At 61.7% G+C, this 27,671-nt stretch overlaps 1 protein-coding gene across 1 annotated transcript in view; it reads right to left on the reverse strand.

The window, feature by feature from the left end:
- Nucleotides 1-24,977, reverse strand: part of LOC114228405 (interleukin-4 receptor subunit alpha-like) — a 36,832-nt gene extending 11,855 nt beyond the window's left edge. The window contains 5 exon segments of the mRNA XM_054714551.1: nucleotides 1,310-1,461; nucleotides 2,688-2,839; nucleotides 4,418-4,559; nucleotides 6,068-6,155; nucleotides 24,894-24,977. Of these exon segments, the coding sequence (XP_054570526.1) occupies nucleotides 1,310-1,461; nucleotides 2,688-2,839; nucleotides 4,418-4,559; nucleotides 6,068-6,137 (516 nt within the window). The 5' untranslated portion in view covers nucleotides 6,138-6,155; nucleotides 24,894-24,977.
- Nucleotides 24,978-27,671: the final 2,694 nt, after the last annotated feature.

The raw sequence follows: 27,671 nt of genomic DNA on the forward strand, positions 1-27,671 counted from the left end.
CACAGCCAGCACCCTCTCTCCTGCCCACAGCCTGTGACGGGTCGAGATTGGCCAATGGCCCAAGCCAGGCAAGTGAGCATCGAACTGGTCCCGGGACGTTTACTGAGAATCACCTGGACACAAGAGCACTGCCCACAGTGGCTTTGGGACCAACGCCTGGAGCTCCTGGGCGCGTCGGCCACATGAGGGAAGAGCCTGCCTGAAAATGGAGCCAACGCAGAAGCAAGCAGGGCCGAGCGACGGAGAGATTCCTGGGACCTGGGTCCAGCCGTGATAAGCAAATAAGTAAATGTCTTTGGACCCTTATCTCGCCACACACCCCCCCCCCCCCCCCCCCCGCCCAGCCTATACCCTGACCAGGCACAGCACCTGGGAGGACTGATGGAGAAAGCCCCGCCTCTCCCCACCTGCTCCGAGCCTCGCAGTGTGTGCGCCCCATTCCTGCCCCTACCCCACGGCCAAGGAGGAACCACGCCTGAGAGATGGAAATGAGCATCACCAGCTCCCGCGTGCCAGGAAGAGAGGCAGCAGCAGCAGAAGCCAACGTGGGGGCTTCGTCTGTCTGGGCCCAGGACACGGGCATGGCTCAGCGCGGGCCTCGACACTCTGGCGGAGGGGTTACAGGCCGGGCATGGGGGGCGGGGGGAAGACGGGGTTTCCAAGGCCTGGCACTCGGGAGAAAAGGAGGAGGATGTTTATAACACCTTTGTGCTGGGCATGGAGCTCCGCTGTGCCATCCACTTCATGCTCTCATAGCCCTGGGGGTGGTCCTCTATCCCCACGTTGCAGATGAGGAAACAGGCATCACACAGCGGCAAGTGGCAGGGCAGGTACTGGCACCCAGTTCGGGGGAACACCGGCCCCAGGGTGACCCCTACCCCGACCTGCAACTGAAATAGCGGCCCCGCCGTCCTGTGTCCTTGCGTCCGGCCGCTAGTATCTACTTGATAGGCCAGCACTGCCTGCGCAAGCGTCCATGGCTCATCTAGAACGGAACCGGCTCTGCTGGGCCCGGAAGGCAAGTATCAGCCGCCACGAGTGTCACATGGAAGTCACCGCAGTGAGACCCGGCGACGGCCCTAAATTATGGCTGGACTGTGTCCCAGGGAGGCTCTGAGCCACGCCTCCTCCTGTGGCGGGAAGGGTTACTAAGCTGGTCAGCTCTGCTGAGACGCCTGCCTTGACCAGTCAGGGTTGGGATAGAGACGATGCTGAGTGAAGGTGTCACGGTGGGACTCGGTCATTTGAGAGGGTTCCCGAAATCTCAGTGTCCCAGGAGGTGGTGCAGAACCCCCACGTGGCCACTCACCTCCGTGGGGTTGTCTTCATTTGAAATGTTGACCAGGTAGGAGAGCTTGGAGTGCAGGCTGCCGTTGGGAGGGTACGGGTTGCTCCAGGTCAGCTGCCACATGTGGGAGTCCATGGCGTTAACCGTCAGGTTTCCGGGGGCCCTGGGTTTCACTGGGGAGAAGCGGGGCCTGGTGAGGGCTTTTGGACCCTCGGAACCCGGGCCACTGAGGTTTTTAGCCAACACCACCTCTGCATACATTTGTAGGCACCACGCAGATTCAGTCATAACAGTTACAATCCCAGCACGCACACTGCCAGTTGGGTCAGCCAACCGGTCCTCCAAGGTGCACAGTGCAGACTAACTGAGCCGACATGACTGGTCTGTGTGCCCAGGGACTTCAGGTCTCAGCAATGGGGCTGTGAGCATCCGTCAGTGGCCTAGGGGCATTGGGGCAAAGTCGATCCCCACGGCCTCCTCCCACAGAGGACCCTGAGGCTCCCTCAAAATGGCACCCCCTCCCTTGAAGTGGACAGAAGTTCCCAGAGAAGCAGCACGCCACAGTGGCAGTTCCTCTGCCAGGATTGCCCCAGTCACCCCCTGAGCTCCCGCTCCCACAAACAGAGGCCCTCTGCCCGGCCGACGTGGCTCAGTGGTTGAGCATAGACGTATGAACCAGGAGGACCTGGTTCGATTCCCAGTCAGGGCACATGCCCGGGCTATGGGCTCGATCCCCAATAGGGGGCATGCAGGAGGCAGCCGATCAATGATTCTCTCTCATCATGGATGTTTCTATCTCTCTCTCCCTTTTCCTTCCTCTCTCTGAAATCAATAAAATTCATTTTTTTTTAAACAAATAGCTGCCCTCCCACACTCACACCCCCACACACTCTCCCTCTCACACACTCTCCCACTCACACACTCACCCTCACTCCAGACCTGCCCACCACCATGTTCTATTCTAAATGGTGTTTTGAACACCTGTCACTACCCCCAGCCAGCTCCTGGGGAATGCCGGCAGGGACTCCGGGCAGCAGCATAAGGTCAGCCTTCCATGGACTGTGTGAAGCAGCAGCAGCTGAGCAGTCAAGGGAGGGTGGACGACGGTTCCCAGCTCAGTTTCCGGTCTGCAGCAAGCACGCCTTCCACCAAGCAGCCTGCTCAACACCCAGCCAGGGCGCTCACATTCAGGGGTTGAACTGTCTGAGCTGAAGGGGCCTGGTGCTGCTCAGCCCAACCCATTTCAAAGATGGGAGGACTAAGGCCCAGACAGGGCAAGAACCCCATCGAGTTTAAGGAAAGGCCACTTGGGCCCCTCCCCCAGATGGAGCCTGCCTGGCCCACCCCAGGGCCGGGACTTAGAGCACCCGCCCCGCCCCCCCCACCCCACCCCGCTCACCATGCTCGCCGGGCCTGAAGGAGCCACTCCACAGCCGCTGCTTCCCAGCCCACAGGTCCAGGTGGTAGATGTCCCCACTGCTCACGTTCTCCATCAGCATGTCGCACAGGCACACGGCGCTCTCTCCATTCACAGGGACACACGTGTGGTTTCTGCGGACACGGGCTGTGTCAGGCTGGTCGTGCACGTATGGGTGTCCCCGTACAGGCCTCAAGGAACCACATGCTCTTCTAGTTCCTGGTCACCTGCCTCAAGGACCAGGTCAGGGGACTGGGAAGCAGAGCAGCCAGCGTGTGTGGTGGGGACAGTGGGCTAGGACTGCCGTCCCTGCTGCCACAGCCCCTCACCACACCCACATGGGCTCTGACACACCCCTGGCTGTGCGGCCTCGGTCCCAGGACTCGGCTCATCCCTGAAGGCCAGCGAAAGGGAAGAACCGTGGCAATGAAGATTTTGTTACAGCACGTGTGTGGGGGAACATACCTCGGGGCGCAGCCTCTCCCATGCACAGGGGACTGTGGCACATGCCCCTGCCCCTGCACATCATCCTACCGTGACGCCCCAAACAGCCAACCCAAGTCTCCTGGGCTAGGCCACGGGCGGCAAACGTTTTCCGTAAAGGACCAGACAGTGAGTATTCAGGGCTCTGAGAGCCAGACCATTTCTGTCCCCGCTACACACTCTGCTGGTCAAGAGCAAATGGTTAAACACCCCCCTAAGGAGAGAATGCAGAAAGGGGGGGGGGGGGCGGGGAGGTAGGAAAGGGAAAGGGGAAAGGGGCAATTTTACTCCCTAAGCAGAGAAGCCAGCAGCCTCAAGGCTTAACAAGATAATGATGTCAGGTGCGTCTCATGAATTCTGGGGGGTCCAGCAAAGTAAAAGGGGACCTTGAGGATTCATCTGCACCAAAACAGTCAGCAGAGGAATTTGAAACCTACAGACAGGGGGGTATACCTCAGACCCCCACCCAACTCACTCTTCAGATCAGCTGAGGCCCGTCTGCCCTTCGTAAGCCAGGAGCATAGGTTTGCTTGCCTCGCTTCTTTAATAAAGGTGCATGCTTCAATTGTCTTAATAAGACCGTGCGATCAAGGCCTCTCAGATAAATTCATCGATATGAGAAGTCAAGGAGGGAGGCTGGGAGCAGCCCTCTCCCCCGGCTCGGGGGGCTGTCCGGGGGCACCTCTGGTGTCGGTGAGAGGAGCTTCTAACAAAACTACCTGCCACTTTACTCTCCCTCACACGCGGGCAGGGGAGTTCTCTAGAGAACACGTGGCCTGCATGGGGTCACTGCTCTGATGGCTGCGTGCTGTTGTGATTTAAATGTCCTGGCTTCATTCCTAACAGGGTCCAGAGCGATCGCTACAGGCTACCTGCACAAACGCTTTGGGGGTCCGCGCTAATTGTGAGCATGCTAGAGTCCTGAGACTAAGTGCCTGAGAACTGCCCGGTCCAATATTCCGCCCACATCCACATGCACAGGCCTGGGTGCGTGCGGTCAGAGCGTCATGACACACCCACCGTATCACACACTGCGCCCCGGCGCCCCAGCTCTAACCCGGGCCCAGTAAGAACCGCAGGGAACCGCATTCAGCACCCGGCACTCCAGGGCACCACCGGGACCAGGCGAACTCAGGCCAACCTCCCCGCCTCCCCTCACCGCCCCCTGCTTCTTCTCCCCGCCCACCCCCGGCCCCCGGCCCCCCTGGCCGCCGCTGGCACAGGCTTACTCCTCCGGGTTCAAAGAATCCAGCTGGTAGGTCAGGCGGAGCTCGGAGCTGCAGTTGGTGGGGCCGCCCACCCTCCACTCACAGGTGGAGGTGCTGAGGTAGTCGGAGAAGCAGGTGGGCCGATGCCGGACCGGAACACTCCCTGGGGAGACACAGCCCATTACAAAGCAAGGGAACCACCGTCCCGGGCCCGCCGTGTGCCGGTCTTCACAGAGCCTCCGGCTGCACTGAGGCGGCTCCTGAAGCTGAAGAAGTTCCCTGGGGTGCAGGGCCCACTGAGGGGACACCCCAATGACCTTTATGCGCTGCAGCTCACCTACTTGCCTTTGGCCAAATTAAAGGGAAAGTACGTGGCAGTGTGAGGAGGGCGACCCGCCCACAGGCACCTGCCCTGCAGCGGCGTGCGGGAGGGGTTATCCCTGTGCCGTCCCGCCCCCCCTCCCCCCTCTGAGCTCAGGAGGCTGATCCCCAGCGTCTTGTCACCCAGGTGCCCGTGGCCTCTGGCTCCTTGTTGGGTTCGGCCAATATCAAAGGGCGGGATGAGAGGCTGGGGTGCTTCGTCCAGCCACTCAGTGGCAGAGCAGATTTCAAAAGCCCAAGTGAGAGCCACGTAACACCTGTCCCAAGAGATGCGTCTTGAAAAAAATCCCACGGCCTGCTGAGCTTGGTATCCCTCTGACTTCCGGAAGTTCATATGCACATCGGGTGCCGACCGGCTGAGAGCCATCACCCAGCTCCAGACCGCCCAGCATCTTGCTCCAGTGGCCGGCACCGGCCCAGCACCGCGGCCCTCCATTTGCACTGGTTCTCTGGATAGAGGACTTCCCATGTTAAGGAGAGTCGGGATATCTAGTAAACATCTCAGACTCTCCACATCTGATTCCCCGATCCCCAAAGCACAGATCCCTCTGCCTCTCAGAAATGACAGCCGCGCCCTTCCTGGTTGCTCAGGTCAGAGCTCTCAGCGTCATCCCTGACCCTGCTCCCGCCCGCATGCCAATCTCTCCAAATCTCTCTCCCAGAAGGGCCCAGAAGCCAGCACCCTCCCTCTCCTCTGCTGGGCCAAGGCCCCCCCCCCCGCCCCCCGGCTTACTGCGGCGCCTCCTCCCTGGCCTCCCGGCCTCCACCCTTGTGCTTACAGACAAAGGGATCCCTATTTGTGTAACAGGTCATGTCGCTCCTCTGCTCAAACCCTCAAGGTCCTTCCTGACTTGGTCACCTGCCTCCCGGCCCCACCCCAGCTCCTCTGGTTTCTCCAGCTTTCCAGGCAGGCTCTCGGCTCCGGTCCGGCCTCCAATGAGATCCTCCCCCAGATATCTGCATGCTCCCCCGCCTTCAAGTCTTTGCTTGACTGCCTGTCACTCATGAGGACTCCCCTGAGCACGTGTTTTAAATTGCAATCCTCCCCTTGACCCCGCTTTCCCAGTCCTCCCTGCTCTGCTCTGTATCGTCTTTTTCCACCACCTTCTAACAACCCTAGAATTAACTTATAATTAGGGCCATCTGTCATCGGCTGTCTCCTCCCACTACAGTGTAATCTCTAAGGCCAGGGATCTTTGTTTTGTTCACTGATTGGGCCTGGCAGGTAGACAGTCAATACATGTTTGCTGAATGAATGAATGAATGAATGAATGAGAGGTGGTGACTTACCAGAGCCTGCCGCCCACACCAGGATCAGGCAGCTCACAGGGAACGTGAGCCCAGCGCCAAGCCGCCCCATCGCCAGGTCCTAAGGCACCTACGGAGAGACAGTGAGCCAGGTTAGTGCTGACTCATGGTCCCGCCACCCCAGTCATCCCGAGTGCAGCCTTCAGAACTCGCCTGACTCCAGACACAGCCGTCCCCCACCCTGGCCATTTGTGTCTCTGGCAACGGTGAGCCCTCCATGTTCATCAGAGATCTGTTCAATCATGAAACCCGGCCCAGATGCACGAAGCCCCGAGTGAGAGCCAGGAACACCTGTCCCCAGAGATGCTTCTTGGAAAAAGCCCAGGGCCTGGCCGAGTGTGGGTCCCTCGGACTTCTGGAAGTTCATACTGCATATTTGCATATAAACGTCCTGATAAGTCCCGCAGTACAGAAGTTTCTTCCTTCATTTAACCCAACACTTACCAAATTTATTTACCCAGCCTTCATTTGTGTGTGTGTGTGTGTGTGTGTGTCAAAACCCCTGAAGGATTTTTAATTCCTTGAAATATAATTTGGAAATGCTAACCTAACTATTCAACCTTACAGAGCTGGTTAAATAGATGATGATATACACATGCAGTGAAGTATTAAGTGGCCGCTAAAAATGATGCTGTTGGGTGTGTTAAAATGGTGGCCCCAACTCTCCACTCCTGTGTCCATGTAACCTTGCAGTGCCCCCCCCCACCCACCGCTCTGGCCAGGGCGTTCCCCGGCATTTGGACTCTGGGCTCGCCATGTGACCAGCTTTGGCCAGCAGAATGTTAGCCAGAGTGAGGCATGCACAGGCCTGCTCTGGCACAGCCACTGCCTGGAGAGCGCGCCTGGCCTCGCCTGTTGGAGGACGGTGACAGGCAAGTCCCAGCGATCCCCTTCCGCATTGGCAAGGGGCGGCTGCCCAGTCCTGTGGAGCTCACCCTCCGCGGGGCTGGCAGCTGACCTTGCTGACCCCAGTGCATGAGCGAGCCCACGCGGGCAGGCAAGCCGAGGCTGCGCCCACAGGCTGGAGCTAAGAGTCCCTTACACGGCCCTGCGGCCCTGTGCGTGCTGCTGACAGAGCACACGACCCCCGCCCCGACTTCTGACCCCACGGAGGGCCCTCTGTGCTGTGGCTTATGTCCCTGTAATCACGTACCGGCCTCGCTGTGTTAACGACATCCCACAAGACGTAACTGGGAATAAAGATTGGAAGGTGCAGACACCCAGAGAGAGAACACAATTCAAATCCCCCAGATCACAAGGCCAGCAATGCCCCTCACATGTTAGTCTCTAGTCCTTCAGATTCGCTGCTATGAACATAGGGAGGTGAATATGAAACCTATTTACCGAACTAGCAGCACCTTCTACATATGTAAGCTTGTGTTTTAAACTCAGGGCATCGTGAACATCACACAACAAAACTGAGCCCACAGCCGCGGGCCCGTGGTGCCCACTGTGGTGGGTCTGGCACTGGTTGAGCCTTGCTTACTCTGTTACCTTGTTCCGCACGGGGTGGTGTCTGCCCGTCCCTGGGGGACCCCACCACACATCTCTCCTGGTATCTCCTTGCGTCCACACCTGCTCCGCCACGCGCTCCTGTGGCCCCTGAGCAAGCAGCTCGCCCTCCGACCTCAGTCTCCATCGCACCGGGCGCTGTGAGGACCAATGAGCCGACACACCGAGGCCTCAAGCCCCCTGGCACAGGAAGGGATGGGGGAGGGCGCCAGTGGTTCTCATTAGGAAGATGCTCAGAAGCAGATCCCATTGGGCCACGGAGTGCCACTCCCCACACTCCTGGCACCTCATGCCAAATGCCCCCTACAAAGCACCGTCCTGGGGTGTGTTCCAGGCAATGCTGACAGCGCCCACCCTCGTTCCTGCTTGGGTCTCTGCCTTGGGGTCATATTCAGAAAGGCAGCTGCCAGGCCTCCTCCTGCTGCTTAGTACCATGTGCTGTTCAGACAGTCACCGTCTCTGGGCTCTGGGCTCTCCCTGCACCGGGAGTGACAGGCAGGAAGCTCGCAGCTGCCCTGCACAGAGGAGGCGTGTCGGGAGCACGGTGTGGGGAGCACGGTGTGGGGAGCACGGTGTCGGGAGCACGGTGGGGGCTGAAGCCACAGCAGAAGCTCCAGCCCGTGTGAAGCTCTCCAGGGGCTTCGTCCCACGCGAAGGCTCTGCCAGCGGCCGCCTCCCTCCCCCAGCCCAGCCGCTGTGCACCTGGCTCCTGCCACCTGCTCGCCTCCACTCCTGCTGCTCCTCCGACACACCCACTCATGCCCATCCCACCCTTCCCTCTCCCGTCCTTTCCATTCATTTCCCTCCCTCAGCCTCTCTCTCTTATTTATTTACTCACAGGAATAAATTACCCCTCGGTACTCCAGTGTAGATTTCAGGGAAACAAGGACATTCTCTGCATAGCCCCAGTGCAACCAGCAAAATCAGGAAATTACACAGATGCACGACGCAATCTAATCCGCTGACCCTACTTCCATTTTGCTAGCGGCCTCCACAGCGCCCTTCGTCCACCCAGGACCCAGCCGGGCATCGGGTCACCATGCGCCCCGGCGCCCAGGCCATGGCTTCTAAATCCTTTTCTGCTCTGACAGGAGCCAGCGCCCCTTGGGGAAATTCTGGCTCCAGGAGCAGGGAGGTGCCAGCCGGGATTGTCGCTGTGCCAGGAAGGAAGGAAGTGCTCAGGAATGCTGGGGACACGGTAAAGGACAGGAGTCAGCTGGAACGGTGCCCACTGGCCCACATGGGCACAACTGAAGCATCACAACAGACATTACAGAAACCACTGTAACCCCGGGAGTCAGAGCAGGGATGCAGGAGTCTGCAGGGACAGGTCACAAGGGGGAGCAGGGACAGCTCTCGTCGCCACAGTAGCCTCTAGCTCCCACCAACCTCATGTTAGTGATTTACTAATTAATGAGTCAGAATAACTAACATTATAATTTTATATAATCTCTCTATATATTAAACTCTAATGTGCAAATAGACCAAACAGTGGAACATCCGGTCACTATGATGTGCGCTGACCAGCAGGGGGGTGTGCAGACCATGATGGGAGTCGGCTGCAGTGGGATGGTGGGCAGGTGAGTGGGGGCGCCAGACCACGGTGGGGTGCCAGTCGCTGTCATCGGGGTGAGCCTCTGGTGGTTACTGAAAATTCTTTGCTCCCGTGCCGCGGTCCCGCTTGGTGCTCACACCTGCTGCCAGTGCCAGCCCCGCTTGCACCCACAGCTGGTGCTGGAGCCACCGCTCGCACCTGCTGCCAGTGCCCAGCGCTGGTGCCAATCACTTGGCGCCATCAGTGGCCCAATCGCCCCTGAGGGCTTCTCTGCCTCCCCCTGCTCCTGAGGGGCGATCAGGGCAGCAGCCACTCACACCTGCTCCTGGCACCAGCCCCAATCACTCCACGCCATCAGTGGGTGCAAGCAGGGCCAGTGTTGTCTGCAAACCCCCATGAGCCACAGGTGAAGCATCAACTTAAACAAAAACACCAACTAAAGCCATGTGAACAGAGATATGAGATCCAGGACAAGGGAGGTGACGGTGCCCAAACCTCTGTGCTTCCCTCTGGAAGAAATGCTGCTGACTTGCAGCTTGTTGAGAGGATGACAACGGGCACAGAGGCCCCAAGGCCAGAGGGCAGCCTCATCGTTCACTTAACTACGATATTTACCACATCCCTCTGCACAATTTGGTATTTTTCTTTTGTTAATCCTCACTCGCAGATATTTTTCCATTGATTTTTAGAGAGTAGAAGGAAAGGGGAGAGACAGAGAGAGAAACATCGATGTGAGACACATCGATTGGTTGTCTCTCACAGGAGGTACATGCCCTTGACCAGAATCGAACCCACAACCCTTCAGTTTGCAGGCCAACGCTCTACCCACTGAGCCAAACCAGCTAGGGCTCTCTCCACACATTTTAGTCATATTAATTCATTTAAAACAGCCCCATGAAGTAGGTGCTATTACTCCCCATTTTCAGATGAGGAACCAAGGCACAGAGCGGTGTGAGCGACGGCCCTGGCTGCAGTGTGGCAGGCCCGGCTGTGAGCAGGGCGCTCAGGCCCCAGAGCCTCAGCGCCCAGCCTCTCCCTCTGTCTGCCAGCAGAGTCCTTCATGTCCTGAGGACCACAGGCCCATCTGAACATGGGTGCAAACTCCAATCCCTCTTTGTAGACAAGTGCAGGCATTTAACTTTGCATTCCACCTTAGGGGTCCACAGATCCCCTGAGCCCCTCCTCTGGGCAATGAGCAGATTTTGAGGGTCTTGGAACAGGGTTGTGGCAGGATTTTCCTCAGCCCAGAGTGAGGCTGAGAGAATAATGGGACGGGGCCACGGGGCCGTCCACAGTTGCTGCAGACCTGGGTCACCCCAGCCTTCTCCATGCTGCTGGCACCCAGGCCACGAACTGCCCCTCAGGCCTTCACTGGCCTCCGGCTCTGAAGGTGTCTTCACTCCGAGGCACAGCTCCCCAGGAGTCATCCCCACACGGAACACAGTCCACGCCCGGGAGCGAAGGCGGCCCATCCAAAGGGACGCTCTGCCTGACTCCATGTATGTAACGTGTCAATGTGGAACGCTCCTGAACGGCAGCATGGGAGAGGGAGAGCAGGTTACTGCGGGTGAGTGGGGGCAGGCAGGCAGGCGGGGAGGGCGGTGTGGCTATAAAAGGCATCACAGGGAGGGATCCCTGTGAGGACAGACCGCTCTGCGTCTAGCCTGTGCGGGGAGACACAAGCTGTGCGTGCGATGGAACTGCACAGAATGAAGGCCTGGAAAGCGGGGGAGTGCAGGAAAGCGGGGGGAGCTGCACCAGGTCCTGGCTGTGGCCATGCACCTCCGTTCTGGAAGGTGTCACCTGCGCGAAGCTGAGCGTACAGGGCGTCTCCGTATCATTTCTTACCCCTGCATGGGAGCCCACAGCTGTCTTAAAGTGAAAGGTTTCAGGAAATAAGAAACCTCAAGCCCCTGCCACCCATCCACTGTCCCCTCCCCCTCCCCCACAAGTCTGCATCCCACTGGCCTCTGACACTCCCGGCCCTTCTGTCCCGTGCAGCCTTTGCACCCAGAAACCCATCCCCTAACCAGGGCTGCCCCTGGCACTCATCGCAGCCCCTGCTTACAGCTGCCATGTACTTATCGCCGTCTCTAATCACATCTCTGAGATTACACGTGTGAGTGCCGGTTTTATTTCAGGAGGCAGATGGCAAAGATAGAAAGATCTGACTGCAAAAAAAAATTTCCAACTTCCCCAGGTCAAAACATGCCATTAAAAAAGCAGCAAGCAAGCAAAAGACGAGAAAGAGATAGCAATATACATGATGGAGGGTTAATGGCCTTAATATATAAAGAGGTCTTACAAAGCAATAAGACAAGCATGCCTGTAAGAAACAGAGGCAAAGGAGAAACAGCCCCTCTCGTTCTGCTGCGAGGCCCTGAAGTGGGGGTGTGAAACATGGCCTGTGACGTTTAAGTGATGTGTCTTCACATGTAGAGGAGAGTGCAAACCCAGGAGGGCCGAGCTGTGGTCTGCCGTGGGCATTGCCTTGTCCCCGGTGCCTAAACAGGGCCTGATCCGTGCCCAGTGTGTGCTCAATAAACAGCTATGAAATGAGTGGTTGGCTAACCTTCAGCAATAACAAAAATCAGTCATCTACCCTTAAACATGGGTATGTACCGAGCTTTTGCCCATAATGATTGCTATGCATTCGTAATGCTTATCACGTGCCCGGCATTGTTCTCAGTGCTTACAGTGTGTTAACCAACTTGGTTCTCACAGCAACTCTACGAGGTAGGTACCATTAAAATCCCCATTTTCCAGATGAGGAGACTGAGGCACAGAGAGGTGAGAGCACTTGCTTGTGGTCACAGCGCTAGAGACTGACCCTGGTCAGTCTCAGTCCAGAATCCAGGGGCCTAATCACTGTGTCCTGCTGCCTGTGAAATGCATCCCCTGCAACCCTGGGATGTGGTGTCATTGTCCAAAGAGAAAAACCGAGGCCCAGAGAAGGGAGGCGACAAGGCCAAGGTCACGGAGTTGGGAAGCAGCAGAGTGGGTGACAGCCTGAGCTGGGAAGACAGCAGTTCAGAGGGAGCGCCCCGGCAGAGAAACCCCTCTCACTCACGCTTTACCGGGGCAGGTGAGCGGCGAGCCTTGCAATGTCCGCGGCCAGCACCGTCCGGAAGTGACCGAGGCGCTTCCTGAGCCCAGAGGGTGTGCGGGCCTCTTGCTCCTCTCCTCACTGCTGACCACAGACCCCCGAGAAGGGCTGGATCCGCAGACAGGATGCAGCCAGGCCCATGACGAGAGGCCTGTGGAGGAAGCCAGCGGCACTCGGGGGCCGCGGGGGCCTCCCTTGGAGCCACTGGTCCCTAAAACTCCGCAGTCCTAGGCCGCCGGGAGCTGCCTCGGCCTCGGGGACAGCGGGGCGGTACGGCAGGGGGCCAGGGACACACTTCTCCCTGAGGCAGCAGCCTTCCCGGAACTGCTGCCTGGCCCGGGTTCCCAGAACCAGCAGCCGCGTCAACAGCCCCACCCAGGACAGTGAGACAGGCCAGGCCAGGGCCCCAGATGGCGTGGGCTCAGCCTGCCCGCCCCTCCTCCAGCCCAGCCAGTGGCGGGAGGGCTGGCGGCATGCTGGCTCTGCTGGAGCAAGAACCAGGAGCAAGAATCAGGAACTCAGCCAACGGAGCCCACCAGGCTCCTGCGTACCTACTGTGTGCTCCAGGTCCTCACCCATTCACCCATGCCCTTGTGTGTCCTGGTTGCAGGTGTTTTCCGAGCACCTACTATGTGCCAGGTACTACAGATGCGAACAAGGCCATTCACTCATTCATTCCTTTCTTCCTTCTTCCTTCTTCCTTTTGACAAATATTTGGGTGAGAAGAGAAGTTACTGGAAGGTCTGAGCAGGGACGTGACACCGGGACTTTTCAAACCATCCCTCGGGCTGTGAGGTGGGAAAGGCCTGCGGCCCAGGGCCGACGCAGGGCCCGGTGAGGGGACCGCTGCACTGGCCCGGGAAGCAGGTGTGGGGCTCGCACAGGGTTGTGGGGAAGGACTGGGGAGAGGGGCTGGGGCCTGGATCTGGCTGAAGGTGGCGCCCACAGGGTGGAACTTGGGGTGGGTGAGAGGAAAAGGGGAGGAGCGAGGCCGGAGCCTGAGCGGGTGGAGTGGCCGTTTACCCGGTGGCGTGGACCCTGGAGGAACCGCGTGAGAAGCAGGCCGCAGAGAGCAGGGGGCAGCACCCTAGGAAAATGTGAGAGGCAGCAGGAGGCGCCGTGGGTGAGGGGCACGCTGCTCCTCCGGGGGTGACCCGGGGAGGACGAACAGAATTCTCCAGGGGAGGCGGGAGTGTGGAGAGGGAGGAGAATGTCCCAGAGGGCACCGCGTCTCCCTGAGGGCAGGGGACGGTCCTCATCAGAACCTGAACCCCGAGCCGGGGCTGGCACACAGCGGCACTCGGTACATGGCCACGTGCACGTCACTGTGTCCTCACTGAGGCCGTGCACAGCCTCCCTCCATGCCACGTGCTGTTCAGATGCTCTAAGGCCCACCCCCCCTGAGGCGAGTATGATTATTAAACCCACTAGAGGCCTGGTGCACGAAATTCGTGCATGGGGAGGGTCCCTAGGCCTGGCCAGCGATCAGGGCCATCAGGTTCACCACCTCCCTTCCTCCCTGCCTCCTCCTTCCCGCACTCCCTCAGCACCCCACCGCATCCGCTAGTCGCCCACCATGTTCCGCGCCACCCCTGGTGGTCAGCATATGTCACAGCGAGCAGTCGAACTCCCGAGGGGACACTTTGCATATTAACCTTTGATATATATAGATTTTACAGATTCTGAAGGCTCCTGGGAGAGAAGAAGGAGGGAAGGGACAAGTGAAGAGGGAGCGAAGGGCCAGGAGGACGCACAGCCAGCTCTCACCACATAAGCCAGCCCCTTGGCTGCGGCGCTGGGTAGGAGAGGTCGGCATGGAGCAGGGGGTCAGCAGGGCCAGAGACAGCCTGTCTGCAGGCATGGCGAGCAGTCCTGATGCCCCCAGGCAGTGGAGGCCCTGAGGGAGGTTCAGCAGGAGAGGCTGCTGTCCGGAAATCCCATCCACCGGTGTGAGCCAACAGGGGGCAGGAGGACGGGAGCTGGAGCTGGAGGAGGTGGCAGGCTCCGCCCTGCCTGGGAGTGGGCGTGGCAGAGGCAGTGGCTGCTGGTGGCAGCTGGGGGCGGAGGTGACCTTGGCGGGCAGTGGCGCTAGGAAAGGAGCCAGCTTGCTGGGAGAGACCACACACTCTGCCACACTGCAGACACGTGACTTCACAAGGGCAGTGGCCCTGGAGCCATCCAGGAGGCCCACGTCCCGGTGGCCGGGAGGCCCATGTCCCGGTGGCCGGGAGGCCCAAGTCCCGGTGGCCGGGAGGCCCAAGTCCCGGTGGCTGGGAGGCCCAAGTCCCGGTGGCTGGGAGGCCACATGTCCCGGTGGCCGGGAGGCCCATGTCCCGGTGGCCGGGAGGCCACATGTCCCGGTGGCCGGGAGGCCACACGTCCCGGTGGCCGGGAGGCCACACGTCCCGGTGGCCGGGAGGCCCATGTCCCGGTGGCCGGGAGGCCACACGTCCCGGTGGCCGGGAGGCCCATGTCCCGGTGGCCGGGAGGCCCAAGTCCCGGTGGCCGGGAGGCCCAAGTCCCGGTGACTGGGAGGCCCATGTCCCGGTGGCCGGGAGGCCCAGGTCCCGGTGGCTGGGAGGCCCAGGTCCCGGTGGCTGGGAGGCCCATGTCCCGGTGGCTGGGAGGCCACATGTCCCGGTGGCTGGGAGGCCCATGTCCCGGTGGCTGGGAGGCCACACGTCCCGGTGGCTGGGAGGCCACATGTCCCGGTGGCCGGGAGGCCCATGTCCCGGTGGCTGGGAGGCCCATGTCCCGGTGGCTGGGAGGCCCATGTCCCGGTGGCCGGGAGGCCCAAGTCCCGGTGGCCGGGAGGCCCAAGTCCCGATGGCCGGGAGGCCCATGTCCCGGTGGCCGGGAGGCCCAGGTCCCGATGGCCGGGAGGCCCAGGTCCCGATGGCTGGGAGGCCCATGTCCCGGTGGCCGGGAGGCCCAGGTCCCGATGGCCGGGAGGCCCAGGTCCCGATGGCTGGGAGGCCCATGTCCCGGTGGCTGGGAGGCCCAAGTCCCGGTGGCCGGGAGGCCCAAGTCCCGGTGGCCGGGAGGCCCATGTCCCGGTGGCCGGGAGGCCCATGTCCCGGTGGCCGGGAGGCCCATGTCCCGGTGGCCGGGAGGCCCAAGTCCCGGTGGCTGTGAGGCCCATGTCCCGGTGGCCGGGAGGCCCATGTCCCGGTGGCTGTGAGGCCCATGTCCCGGTGGCCGGGAGGCCACACGTCCCGGTGGCCGGGAGGCCACACGTCCCGGTGGCTGTGAGGCCCAAGTCCCGATGGCTGGGAGGCCACACGTCCCGGTGGCTGTGAGGCCCATGTCCCGGTGGCCGGGAGGCCACACGTCCCGGTGGCTGTGAGGCCCATGTCCCGGTGGCCGGGAGGCCCATGTCCCGGTGGCTGGGAGGCTACACGTCCCGGTGGCCGGGAGGCCACACGTCCCGGTGGCTGTGAGGCCCATGTCCCGGTGGCCGGGAGGCCCAAGTCCCGATGGCTGGGAGGCCCAGGTCCCGGTGGCCGGGAGGCCCATGTCCCGGTGGCCGGGAGGCCCAGGTCCCGGTGGCTGGGAGGCCCAAGTCCCGGTGGCTGGGAGGCCCATGTCCCGGTGGCTGGGAGGCCCATGTCCCGGTGGCTGGGAGGCCCAAGTCCCGGTGGCTGGGAGGCCCATGTCCCGGTGGCTGGGAGGCACATGTCCCGGTGGCCGGGAGGCCCAAGTCCCGGTGGCCGGGAGGCCCAGGTCCCGGTGGCTGGGAGGCCCAAGTCCCGGTGGCTGGGAGGCCCAAGTCCCGGTGGCTGGGAGGCCCAGGTCCCGATGGCTGGGAGGCCCAAGTCCCGGTGGCTGGGAGGCCCAAGTCCCGGTGGCTGGGAGGCCACAGGTCCCGGTGGCTGGGAGGCCCACGTCCCGGTGGCCGGGAGGCCCAAGTCCCGGTGGCCGGGAGGCCCATGTCCCGGTGGCCGGGAGGCCCATGTCCCGGTGGCCGGGAGGCCCATGTCCCGGTGGCCGGGAGGCCCATGTCCCGGTGGCCGGGAGGCCCATGTCCCGGTGGCCGGGAGGCCCATGTCCCGGTGGCCGGGAGGCCCATGTCCCGGTGGCTGGGAGGCTACACGTCCCGGTGGCCGGGAGGCCCATGTCCCGGTGGCTGGGAGGCCACACGTCCCGGTGGCTGGGAGGCCCAAGTCCCGGTGGCTGGGAGGCTACACGTCCCGGTGGCTGCCACACGTCCCAGTGGCTGGGAGGCCCAAGTCCCGGTGGCCGGGAGGCTACACGTCCCGGTGGCTGCCACACGTCCCAGTGGCTGGGAGGCCCAAGTCCCGGTGGCCGGGAGGCTACACGTCCCGGTGGCTGCCACACGTCCCAGTGGCTGGGAGGCCCAAGTCCCGGTGGCCGGGAGGCCCATGTCCCGGTGGCTGCCACACGTCCCAGTGGCTGGGAGGCCCAAGTCCCGGTGGCTGCCACACGTCCCAGTGGCTGGGAGGCCCATGTCCCGGTGGCTGCCACACGTCCCAGTGGCTGGGAGGCCCATGTCCCGGTGGCTGCCACACGTCCCAGTGGCTGGGAGGCCCAAGTCCCGGTGGCTGCCACACGTCCCAGTGGCTGGGAGGCCCATGTCCCGGTGGCTGCCACACGTCCCAGTGGCCGGGAGGCCCATGTCCCGATGGCCGGGAGGCCCAAGTCCCGGTGGCTGTGAGGCCACATGTCCCAGTGGCTGGGAGGCCCATGTCCCGGTGGCCGGGAGGCCCATGTCCCGGTGGCCGGGAGGCCACATGTCCCGGTGGCTGGGAGGCCACACGTCCCGGTGGCCGGGAGGCCACACGTCCCGGTGGCCGGGAGGCCACATGTCCCGGTGGCTGGGAGGGACCCACAGGTCCCGGTGGCCGGGAGGCCCAGGTCCCGATGGCCGGGAGGCCCAGGTCCCGGTGGCCGGGAGGCCCATGTCCCGGTGGCCGGGAGGCCACATGTCCCGGTGGCTGGGAGGCCACATGTCCCGGTGGCCGGGAGGCCCATGTCCCGGTGGCTGGGAGGCTACACGTCCCGGTGGCCGGGAGGCCCATGTCCCGGTGGCTGGGAGGCCACATGTCCCGGTGGCTGGGAGGCCCATGTCCCGGTGGCCGGGAGGCCCAAGTCCCGGTGGCCGGGAGGCCCATGTCCCGGTGGCCGGGAGGCCCATGTCCCGGTGGCTGGGAGGCCCATGTCCCGGTGGCCGGGAGGCCCATGTCCCGGTGGCCGGGAGGCCCATGTCCCGGTGGCCGGGAGGCCCATGTCCCGGTGGCTGCCACACGTCCCAGTGGCTGGGAGGCCCATGTCCCGGTGGCCGGGAGGCCACACGTCCCAGTGGCCGGGAGGCCCATGTCCCGATGGCCGGGAGGCCCAAGTCCCGGTGGCTGTGAGGCCACATGTCCCGGTGGCTGGGAGGCCCATGTCCCGGTGGCCGGGAGGCCCATGTCCCGGTGGCTGGGAGGCCACATGTCCCGGTGGCTGGGAGGCCCATGTCCCGGTGGCCGGGAGGCCCAGGTCCCGGTGGCCGGGAGGCCCATGTCCCGGTGGCTGGGAGGCCCAAGTCCCGGTGGCCGGGAGGCCCAAGTCCCGGTGGCCGGGAGGCCCAAGTCCCGGTGGCTGGGAGGCCACACGTCCCGGTGGCTGGGAGGCCACACGTCCCGGTGGCCGGGAGGCCCATGTCCCGGTGGCCGGGAGGCCACACGTCCCGGTGGCTGGACTCAGGAGGAAGCTCGGGCTGGAGACAGATGTGAGGCACTAGCTGTGGCTGAAGGCCGGCGGCTGTGCAGTGAGCCACGACTCTGAGAGGAGCAGGAGAGGCTGGAGCTGGGGCCTCCTCCATGGCAGGCGGGCCTGAGCCCTGGAGGGAGGCGCCATCTTGGGGACAGGCTGGCATCTTGTGCCAACGGCCACTTTATGGCAGTGTGTGCCCTTGTGCCGGCTGTGGACAGGCTGAGTCCGAGCAGCCAGTGGGGCCCCTGGGGAGGCACAGGCGACTCCATCTAGGATTCTGGAGGCCACGCCATCGGCAGGAGGCCCGGAGGCCCGGGGGGAGGCTGAGCCAGCAGCCCTCCAAGCCCCCGTCCTGCTTCCTTTCTCTGCACAGCACTTACCCTGCAGCACATCACACACGCACCCTTCCCGGCACTGTCCAGATGCCCACCGGATGCCAGCTCCCACAGGGCCAGAGCCTGTGCCCGCCACCTTCCTGCTGTGGCCCCAGAGCCTGTGACGGGAGAATGACTGAACACACTCCCCCTGGCCGTGCGCAGGGCGCCTGGGCAGCTGGCATGGTCCCCCTCTCACTGCTGGATAACACTGACCCCTCCTGGCTCGGAGTCCCCTTAAGGCCCTAATGCAGGCACATGGGCCACCGGAGAGCGGACCTCTGGGGAGACGCTAATTGGGGCATTACCACAGTTATTACTCATTTCCTTGGAGACAAGACACATGATGTCAGGCCTCGGGGCGCTGATCAGAAATTGGCTGTGTTAGCGACAGTCAGTCACTCGCGAAGTCCCGACTCTCAGGGGGCCTCCTCCCTGAGGTCCGCAGACGTCACCACAACTGCCCGGCCTGTCCCCTGTCCCTCCAGCCATTAGAGGGACAGGAGAGGCTGGATACTGGGGCCCCCTTCATGAACCGGCGGCCGGTCCCCCTGGAGGAGCCATCTGGGCACAGGCTGGCTCCACCTTCCCAGTCCGTCCGAGGACCATGGCAGGTGCTGGCTGTTATTCTCATCCCATTGGGGGGTTGGGAGGGAGGGTAAGAGGGGGAGGGGGACCAGGGGCATGAGCTCCAGATCCAAGGAGGCGAGAGTCTCTCTCCTCTCCAGGCTCTGTGGGAAGTAATGAGTTTTATAGGGAGGGGACTCTGACCACCCGGATCATGTCCAAGGCCAGACTGATCTCTTTACCGTCCCCTGAGTCAAGAAGAATGACTGAGAACTCCGGCTGTGTCGTCTGAGAGAGAAGTGCTGGGCAGTTGTTGGAGGGCGATGGTCATCCCTCCCAGGGGCAGAACCGGAGCCAGGACGTGAAAGCTCCTGGGAAGCTGATTGGCTCCATCTCAGGAGAGATCTTCTGCCGGGGCTGCCCAGCGGCGGGGCGGGGCCGCGGAGGCCTCTGCTCCATCCCTGCGGGCAGGCTGGGCTCGGAGGGCTGCCGGCCGGAGACTGGTGTCTCTCCTCCCGAGAAGGGCCTGTCCCCTCCGAAAAGGCACCACACGTCCTGGCTGCTCGGGAGCCGCGGCCTTCCTCCCCTCTCAGTGCCTGCGCTCCCTTATCTCCCACCAAGAAACCCCGTCTCTGCCTCCACGCCTCGTGGGGACGGCTCAGCACAGCGGCTACGAGCAAGTGAACGATTCCCGGTCAGCGGCCTGGGCTTGAATCCAGACTCTGCCCCTCCTCAGGGAAATGGGGAGGCACCCAGTGCTACCCAGCACAGTGCCTGCTACGGAGTGGGGCCTCCACTGGTCCTGTGCCCTCCCCCCCCCCGACCCCGCGTCCCCTCTGCTTGGGTGTGTCCTCACTGTCTGGCCCTGGGGAAGGTGCTCACTGGTAAGTGACCGTCTGTCATGCCACTCCTGGCCTGACCACGTCCACGGGGCTGCGGGCTGGCCCACCGCAGGCGGGCACACCAGCAGTGATGGCAGCAGCAGGCGGCCCTCGGCACTTGAGCCCCGTTTCCATTATGTGTTTAAACTCAGTGGTGAAGCCTGCGGACCCTGGAGCGGCGGGTCACAGCCCTGCCCGCCACCTCGCAGCTGTGCCTCTGGACGCGTGCGTTACTAGACGGTTCTCTGCCTGTTTCCTCGTCTGTGACGTCTGGAGACGAGCGGGTCCTGCTTTGAAGGGCTAGTCTACCAGTCCAGTGAGATCGTGCAGGCACCGGGCTGCTGGGGGCCCCCTATGGCCGCCCCCTCTCCTCCTGGCTCAGTTCCAGCCAACCGCATCAGCTTCCTTGTTGTGGGTCCAACACACCGAGTGTCCCCACCTCGGGGCCTTCGCACTTGCTGTTCTCTCTCCGGGATAGTCGGGATAGTCGTGTGTCTTCTACTTCAGGTCTCAGCCCAAAAGTCAGCCCCTCGGGCTGTGTCCCCAGCCCCTGGCATGTTCGCTGAGTGCATGAGCCCCGCGCTGGCCTCAGGACCGTCAATCTGAGCCTGTGAGCTGCTCTGCGGGCTGGAGGCTGCTAGTCCCTGCACACGTCCTCCCCTCAGGACACCTGCCCCACAAAACGGCTGGTGACCGGCCCGGCAGGCCCAGCACCCAGGCCGCTTCAGCCCAGACCCGGGCTTTCTTCAGCAACCTGGAGGCGAGGGGCCCGGGGCCCAGAGTGAGGATGAGTCCACGGAGCCCCGGCTGAACCTGGGGCACCAGCGCTTCCTGGAAAGGCTCAGACGTGTGAGCCGAGCGGCCCACGGAGCAGGCGAGCGGCGGCGGAAGCGGGTGGGCGATGGAGACCTTCTCTACTCCCCCCCTGCCCGTCTTTAATGTCCTCCGCAGGGAGGCCATGGCCCGCGTCACCCTCTCCCCTTCCCCTTCGGGCGCTGTCACTGCGACAGGACATCGCAGGTCCACGTTCCCTCAGCGAAATCCTGGGGCCAGAAGCCCTCCGATTATACAAAGGTCACCGTGAACAAATACCCGCCGACGGAAGCCCCCCTCCCCCCCACGCAGCACCCGGGACCCAGCACAGGGACATCCCTGCAGGATGACGCGCTCAGCGAGGGGGACAAATAAAGGCCCCAGTGGCCTCAAGCTGAGCTCGGGTCAGGTCGTGAAAAAACTTGCGGTTTTCCGAGCCGGTGGCTTTAGGAATTACAGATAAGGGTGGGGTCTGTGAGCATGTTTGTAGGTATGGCCTGTCTTCTCAGGTGGAATTTAAGCTCAGGAGGGCAGGGACCTTCCAGTGCTCTGTCGGCAGCACCTGGCACCTGCCTGCACAGGTCCGTGCCCAATACACATTCAAAGAAGAAATGAATGAGGAAGGCAGGTGTTGGATATGGAAAGGTGACTCTGTCCTAAGTGGGGCAGAAACTGCAATCACTGAGTCATGGGCAAGGTGCCTATAAAAATTATCTTGTGAACACCCTCCCCCGCCCCCCCACCCATTTTACAGACAAGCAAACCGAGGCTCAGAGAGGTTAGGCCGCTGCCTCCAGTCACAGATGGGAAGCAGCAAGCTCACATCTGAACTGGGGCCCTGCCTTCAAGCCCATCTCTGTGCCTCCAGCTCAGAGGAGCAGAAAGACTTGCTGGAAGTCACACAACAAGCAACGGGAATACGGCCCATCCGACGCTGGCTCCTGCAGGACCCTGCAGCCACCGCTGGGTTCTCCCATCCCCTCTGGCAAGGGCAAGTTCATACAACGGCCCCGCAAGCCATCGGCCTGTCTTCCAGACCAGCCAAGGGAAGTCTGGTCTCACGTGGCCAGGTATGTCTCCACAGGGCCTGCCATGAGGAATGCTGGGAAAGATGTCCCTCTTGGTCACCCCAGCTAACTGGGACGGGGAAGAACACAGGCTGGGGAGGGAAGTAGGTTCGAATCCCTCCCTGTCAGTCCTACACGTGGGACCTCAGGCCAGGCCACCACACACATCGCTGATTCTGTTTCCTCACCTGCAAAATGGGCGGACTAACCCCCATCCAATGGGGTTAATCTCTTAATATTTAACAAATCCATGGTGCTTACTCTGTTCCGGGCATTGTTCTGTATGCTCGACACTTATTTTCAGCATCACTACAACCATATAAAGTAGTCACTATACTTTCACAAATGGGGAAACTGAGGTCCTGAGAAGTCAGCTACGTAGTAAGTAGCAAAGCACTCTCAGCCCCAGGCAATGGGGATCCAGAGCCCATGCTCTGAACCTCTGGGCTGTGCTTTTTTGCTTTTTTTTTTTTTAGTTGTTAATCCTCACCCAAGGACTTACTTTCCATTGATTTTTAGAGGGTGTGGGGGGGAGGGGAAGAGAAACATTGATGTGAGAGAGACACACAGATTGGTTGCCTCCTGCACGAGCCCTAACCGGGACCTGGGCATTGAACCTGCAACCCAGGTACGAGCCCTCGACCAGGAATCGAACCTGTGACCCTTCCATGTACGGCCACTCTAATCACGGAGCGACACTGGTCAGGGCAGGCTGTACTTCTTGACAGTAACAATAGACATGAGTGTTCACTGTGGATGGACTACGTGTTGGAAACTGTTTCATAAGATGCCCGATTTTACAAATGTGAGGAATGGCGCACCGAGGGGCCTCCGGTCCCTGCCCCCTCCCGGTGCACAGGAAGCAGCTGAGGGCAGTGAGCTGTTTGATCCAAACGCCTCCATCCTGGGGCGGGTCAGGGGGGAGGGGGAGGAGAGGAGGGTCCAGGAAAGGTCCCCTTCCCACTTCCCTGACACCTCACTCCAGCTCCTTTCTGAGTCAGAGCACCAGGAAACGGGACGCTGGGCGGACAACGTCCCTGGCTGCTGGGCTTTCTGCAGCCCCGGGCTCCGCTGTACAAACACCAGCACTCATCACTGCTCTGATGTGGAAATCCTGAGGTCACCCACACCTGCTGGGAAATGGGTGTCGTAACCAGGGCGCCTCGCTAGTGGGTTCCCCCCGCTGCCTTCCCTGGGCCTCCCTCCAGATTCAACTCCCAAGGCCAGGGGGAGCCCAGGAGTCTGCGTGGCGGCTCTTAGGGCTCAGGCAAAGGCAGGACACACCGGCCCACGCCTCAGCAGGGCACTCGAGACCTTCCACAACGTGGCCACGCCCGCCTTCCATCCCCTCTGGCTTCTCCCTGCTCCCAGCACCCCACACCACACCTTTCACACTTCCCAGCCTTTGTCCACGCTGTTCCCACTGCCAGCATACCCTCCCCCCATGCTCCCCTGCCCGGCTGCTCAGGGTCCTGCCCCGTGAAGAGCTGCTCACCCCCCCTGTGCTCGCCCGCCCAGAGGGAGGCCTCCTCAGGGCAAACACCAGTGCCCAGGGCAGCACTGGAGCAGTGCCAGGAGGAGCCCTGTGAGTGCTGGGAGGGAGGGATCGGCTGGGCTGGCCGCTCCCGTCCACCCTCAGCATCCTCCTCTAATCACAGGTTGGACTAGCCGAGTTCAGGGCCCTCTGCAGGACTCTGGAACCCCCTGGCCATATGGACACCCGAGCCTCAGTTTCCCCAACAGACGTTAAGGTTTTAATAAAGGCGCTGATGTCCCAACAAATGCTCCAGCTCCTAAGAGGCCACCGATAGGGGAGGAGCTGCAGGGTCACAGCTCACAGAGGACTGGGGCCCAAGCAGGTTAGAGCTGACCTGGGGGCGAGCTGTGAACCCTAGCATCCGCCACCGGTCCCTGGTCCCAGTCCCTTCTGATTATAGAAAATACTAGAGGCCTGGTGCACAAAATTCATGCACAGGGAAGGGGGGGTCCCCAGGACCCCTTGGGGGATGTCCAACTGGTGGTTTAGGCCCAATTGGGCCTAAACCAGCAGTCAGATATCCCTCTCACAATCCTGGACTGCTGGCTCCTAATCACTCACTTGCCTGGTCGTCCCTAACTGCCCGCCCCCGCCAGCCAAGTCGCCCCTCATTGCCCTCCCCCCTGCCCTGCTAGCCTAATTGCCCCAACTGCATCCCCCCCACACTGGCCTGGTCTCCCCTAACTAACCCCACGGGTGGCCTGGTCGCCTCTTACTGCTCCCCCACCCCCCGCCAGCCTGGTCGCCCCACGTAGCCTGCTGTTCAGTCATTTGGTCTTCCCTCACTAACCCCCCTGCTGGCCTGGTCATAGGAAGCCATCTTGTGCGGGTGTGAGGGTTAATTTGCATATTACCTCTTTATTATATAGACTTGTTTTTAAATCCAGATTCCTGAATTTATTGAATCTATCTTGGGGAAGGGGCCTGGGAGCCTGCAGTTAACAGATCCCCGGAGAATTCGTTCCTGGGGAAGTTTGACAAATACCATGGCCAGGTGGAGGCAGCGGGCTCTGGCGGCAGACTGCCCAGATTCCCACCCTGCCCCACGCTTTCCCGGGGGTTATTTAAGCTGCCTGTGCCATCGCCCCCTAACCTGGAAAATGGCCGTGATGCATGGCACGAGGAGAAAGTATTCTGACTTAACTCCGAACACTGTCAGCGCCCAGGACAGCCCGCACAAAGGTGTCCCAGTGCTGGGTCCACCCAACAGCATTCAAATGAGGAGGCCCAAGGTGGAAGGCCGTGTTTCCCCAGATTCTTGGACCTGGCAATCAATTCACAGTTTTCAGGACTTTCCCAACCCTTCTCTCCCCTCCGGCCTCACCAGCTGCGGTGTCCTGGCCGAGGTGGCGGCCCAGGACCTGCCTTACCCCGCGACCCTGGCGTTCCTAAACCCCGAGAGACTGTCTCAGATGCACGAGTTTGGGGGGCCCGCCGGGTGTCCGAGCATCCAGGGGTCAGCCTGCCTTCCCAGCTCCCCGCCTCGGCTGCCCTTGGGCGACAAGGATGGAGCGGGCCGCTCTCCGAAAGGCGAGAAGCCCGAGGGCGGTCCGGGTGCAGGTCGGGCGGTCCAGGGCCCCCGCGCCTGGCCCCACCGGCGGCGGTCCTCGCACTTCCCGGACGCCGGCCACGCGCCCCCGGCGAACCCCGGCCTCCGCCCCGCACGGACCCCGCGTCCTACCTGGGCGCTCCAGTCCATTCCCCAGCCGGCGCCCGAGCGGGAAGTGGGGACCCTGGGGTGGCCCAGCCGACGGCGCTGCTCGGGGCTTTCCTGGGGCGGGACCGCCCGCCCCGCCTCCCCGCGCCCGCCCCGCCTCGCCTCCCCGCGCCCGCCCCGCCTCGCCTCCCCGCACCGCCCCCAGATTTGCATGCACCTCCCCGCGCCGCCCCCAGATTTGCATGCACCTCCCCGCCCGCCGACGGCGCCGAGTCCGCCATAGGAGTTGGTTATTCCAAATAAAACTAGGTCTGATGCCAAGCCCTCCTGCCCCAGAGTATAATCATTTACGTTCTGTGGCTGCGGGAGCCGCTCCCTGCCTCCAGAGTGAGAGTGCGGAGCGGCATGCGCAGGGCAGACACTCATGGAGAGCCCTCTGGGCTCCGATCAGAGCAGCGCCGGCCAAGTGCCTGCCCTGGTGGGCGGGGTCCTCGCTGCTCCTTCCCAGCTTGGGCATGAGTGCCCAGGCAGCGTGGGGGGGGGGGGTTTATAGGGGGACGGGAGGGCACTCCCCTGGGTCCTGTCACCGCCCTGGGCACCGTGAGGCAGCACTGCACTGCCACACAGCCCAGAATGCCTGCACCCCTCCTCCCAGCTTGGGGAGCTCGCCCGCTCCTGAAGCCCCTGGGAGCTTTTATTGGAAGCACAATGTGGGTCTGGCTTGCCTAGGGGAGGGGCCGGGGGGCTGAGGCCAGCGGTTTCTTACTAACTCGCGCCCTGTTACATGCATGGCACTTATCTCACCACTTGGCGCTGATTTAGCTCCCGCCCGGGCCTTCCTCTGAACTGCGGGTCTTCTGAGGCCAAGGGCTGCCTCACTGACCCTGCTCTCCTAAAGGGTGAGAGTGAGCTTCCTAACTGTGGATCGATCGGGGGAAGTTTTAAAAATCTCTGTGAGCCTCAGTTTCCTCGCCTGTAAAAGACCAGTCTCGTAGCTGTGTGGTTGGGATGAACCAAGGTAAGGCATGCTGACCCCTTCGAACACTGCCTGACACGTCCCGGTAGCTCCATGAATATTAGCGGCCATATTACTTTTATTCCCATCACTGCTACTTGCAATGGATGTTGGTTGCCTCCCTAACAGTCGTCCCGACTCCTTTTTTCCACCACAGAGACTGACAGTGCCACGTGCTCTCCTTCCCGTCCTTGCTTGGGGCATGAGCATGTGACCCAGTCTGGGCCAGGGTACTGGGACGGAGGCATGCAAAGCCTTCTGGGAAAGATGACCTCTCTGATCAAAAGACAGAGAGGCAGAAATAGACTTTGGACATAGTCGTGGAGAGCGGCGATGCCTGGAGCTACGGCAGCCACCTCGTGGCCGCGAGGGCAGAGCTAAGGCTAAAAGCCGACATGCGGAAGCTGTCAGAGCAGAGAGAGGGACGGCGTGGGGCCTTTACAGCATTGCTGAGTTGCTGCCCCCACCCTGGGACCTTGTACCTGAGAACACCTTGTTCAGTTACATCTGAAATGTCCTTATTGTAAAGGCCACTTGTCGCTGGGTGAGCATCAGCAGCTGAAATAGAGTTCATTGAATACGTTATCACAGAAAGTGATACTTGGCAACTCTTGAGAGAAAGTGGCAGTGCCAGGATGGAGACCCTGATCACCGAGGCCCAGGTGAGCGGGCTTTCGATGCGTGCCCCTGGTCTCCAGCCCCCACCCCCTCCAGACTCACATTAGGGAAAGAGCTGGCTGCCAACTGCGGTCACGGCTGGGTAATGCTTCTTGTCCACCGGCACGTGTGCTGGCTCGGACAGCGGTGCAGTCTGCCCGTGGGAAAGTGGGCGGACACGTGGCAAAAGCGAGTGCCAAGGAAGGGAAGAGTCCGAAACCCGGGGCTTTGTTTTTGCTCAGTCTTATCCCCTGTTCATTGAATACGGGCATCGCAATCTAAACTGCAACCTTGGGTTCAGTCAGCTGCTGGCTGGCAAAGAAACCACTGCCTGCCATCTGGCCTTGCTTCGCCGGTGTTTCTAACTTAGTTTTGGTCCGTCATTCATTCTCTTCTACTGGGGACTCTGCCTTTCTGTTGCTGAGAAAAGGGGGAGGAGGCTGTGCTTCTCTTGTTTCTGGTTAATTTTGTGGCTGGAAAAGTGTTCTGGGAAAGGCACCGGCACAGCACAGTTTTACCACAACTACCGGTGCGCCGGCCACGCAGGATGCAGCAGGGATGACTGGTGTGAACCTCGAAGAGGTTCGTGTAATACTTACATTCATGCTTCTAGGTGTGCTGGTCCTACGGCAAGTCAAAAACTAGCTAAAAAGTGGTGGGTGGTGGGGTAATTTTAGGAATATGATTGGCCACCTGTAGCCGACAGTGTCCTCTCTGTGCCCGATGCTTCCTGAGCCGGTGCTCTCTGCTGGTGTCACCACGCTTCCGCGACTCTGACCGTATTTCATCTCCACCTCGCGCGCTGTCCGGGGTCAGCAACGGCGGCGGCACTGAGCGCACAGGCCTCTGCTCCGGTCCTCGCCTCTCCTCCGGCTCAGCGGCCGCTCCTTCCTCACGGAACGTTCTCCTGCGCTGACTCACAGGACTCGGGACCGACTCTCCCATCATGTTCTCTGACTTTTCATCCTGTTCTCTAAGTGGAATCATTCCCCGCGTCCTCCCTGTTCAGCTCCTTCAGGAACTCCCTTTCCCCTCACTGGGTGCACGTACACATGCACAGCTTCACGTGTGTGTGTACGTAGTCAGCGGACATTCCCCCGGATCCACTGCGCCCGGTCCCCCCGCCCGGG

The sequence above is a fragment of the Eptesicus fuscus genome, chromosome 4, assembly GCF_027574615.1.
Source record: "Eptesicus fuscus isolate TK198812 chromosome 4, DD_ASM_mEF_20220401, whole genome shotgun sequence".
NCBI classification, from domain to species: Eukaryota; Metazoa; Chordata; class Mammalia; order Chiroptera; family Vespertilionidae; genus Eptesicus; species Eptesicus fuscus.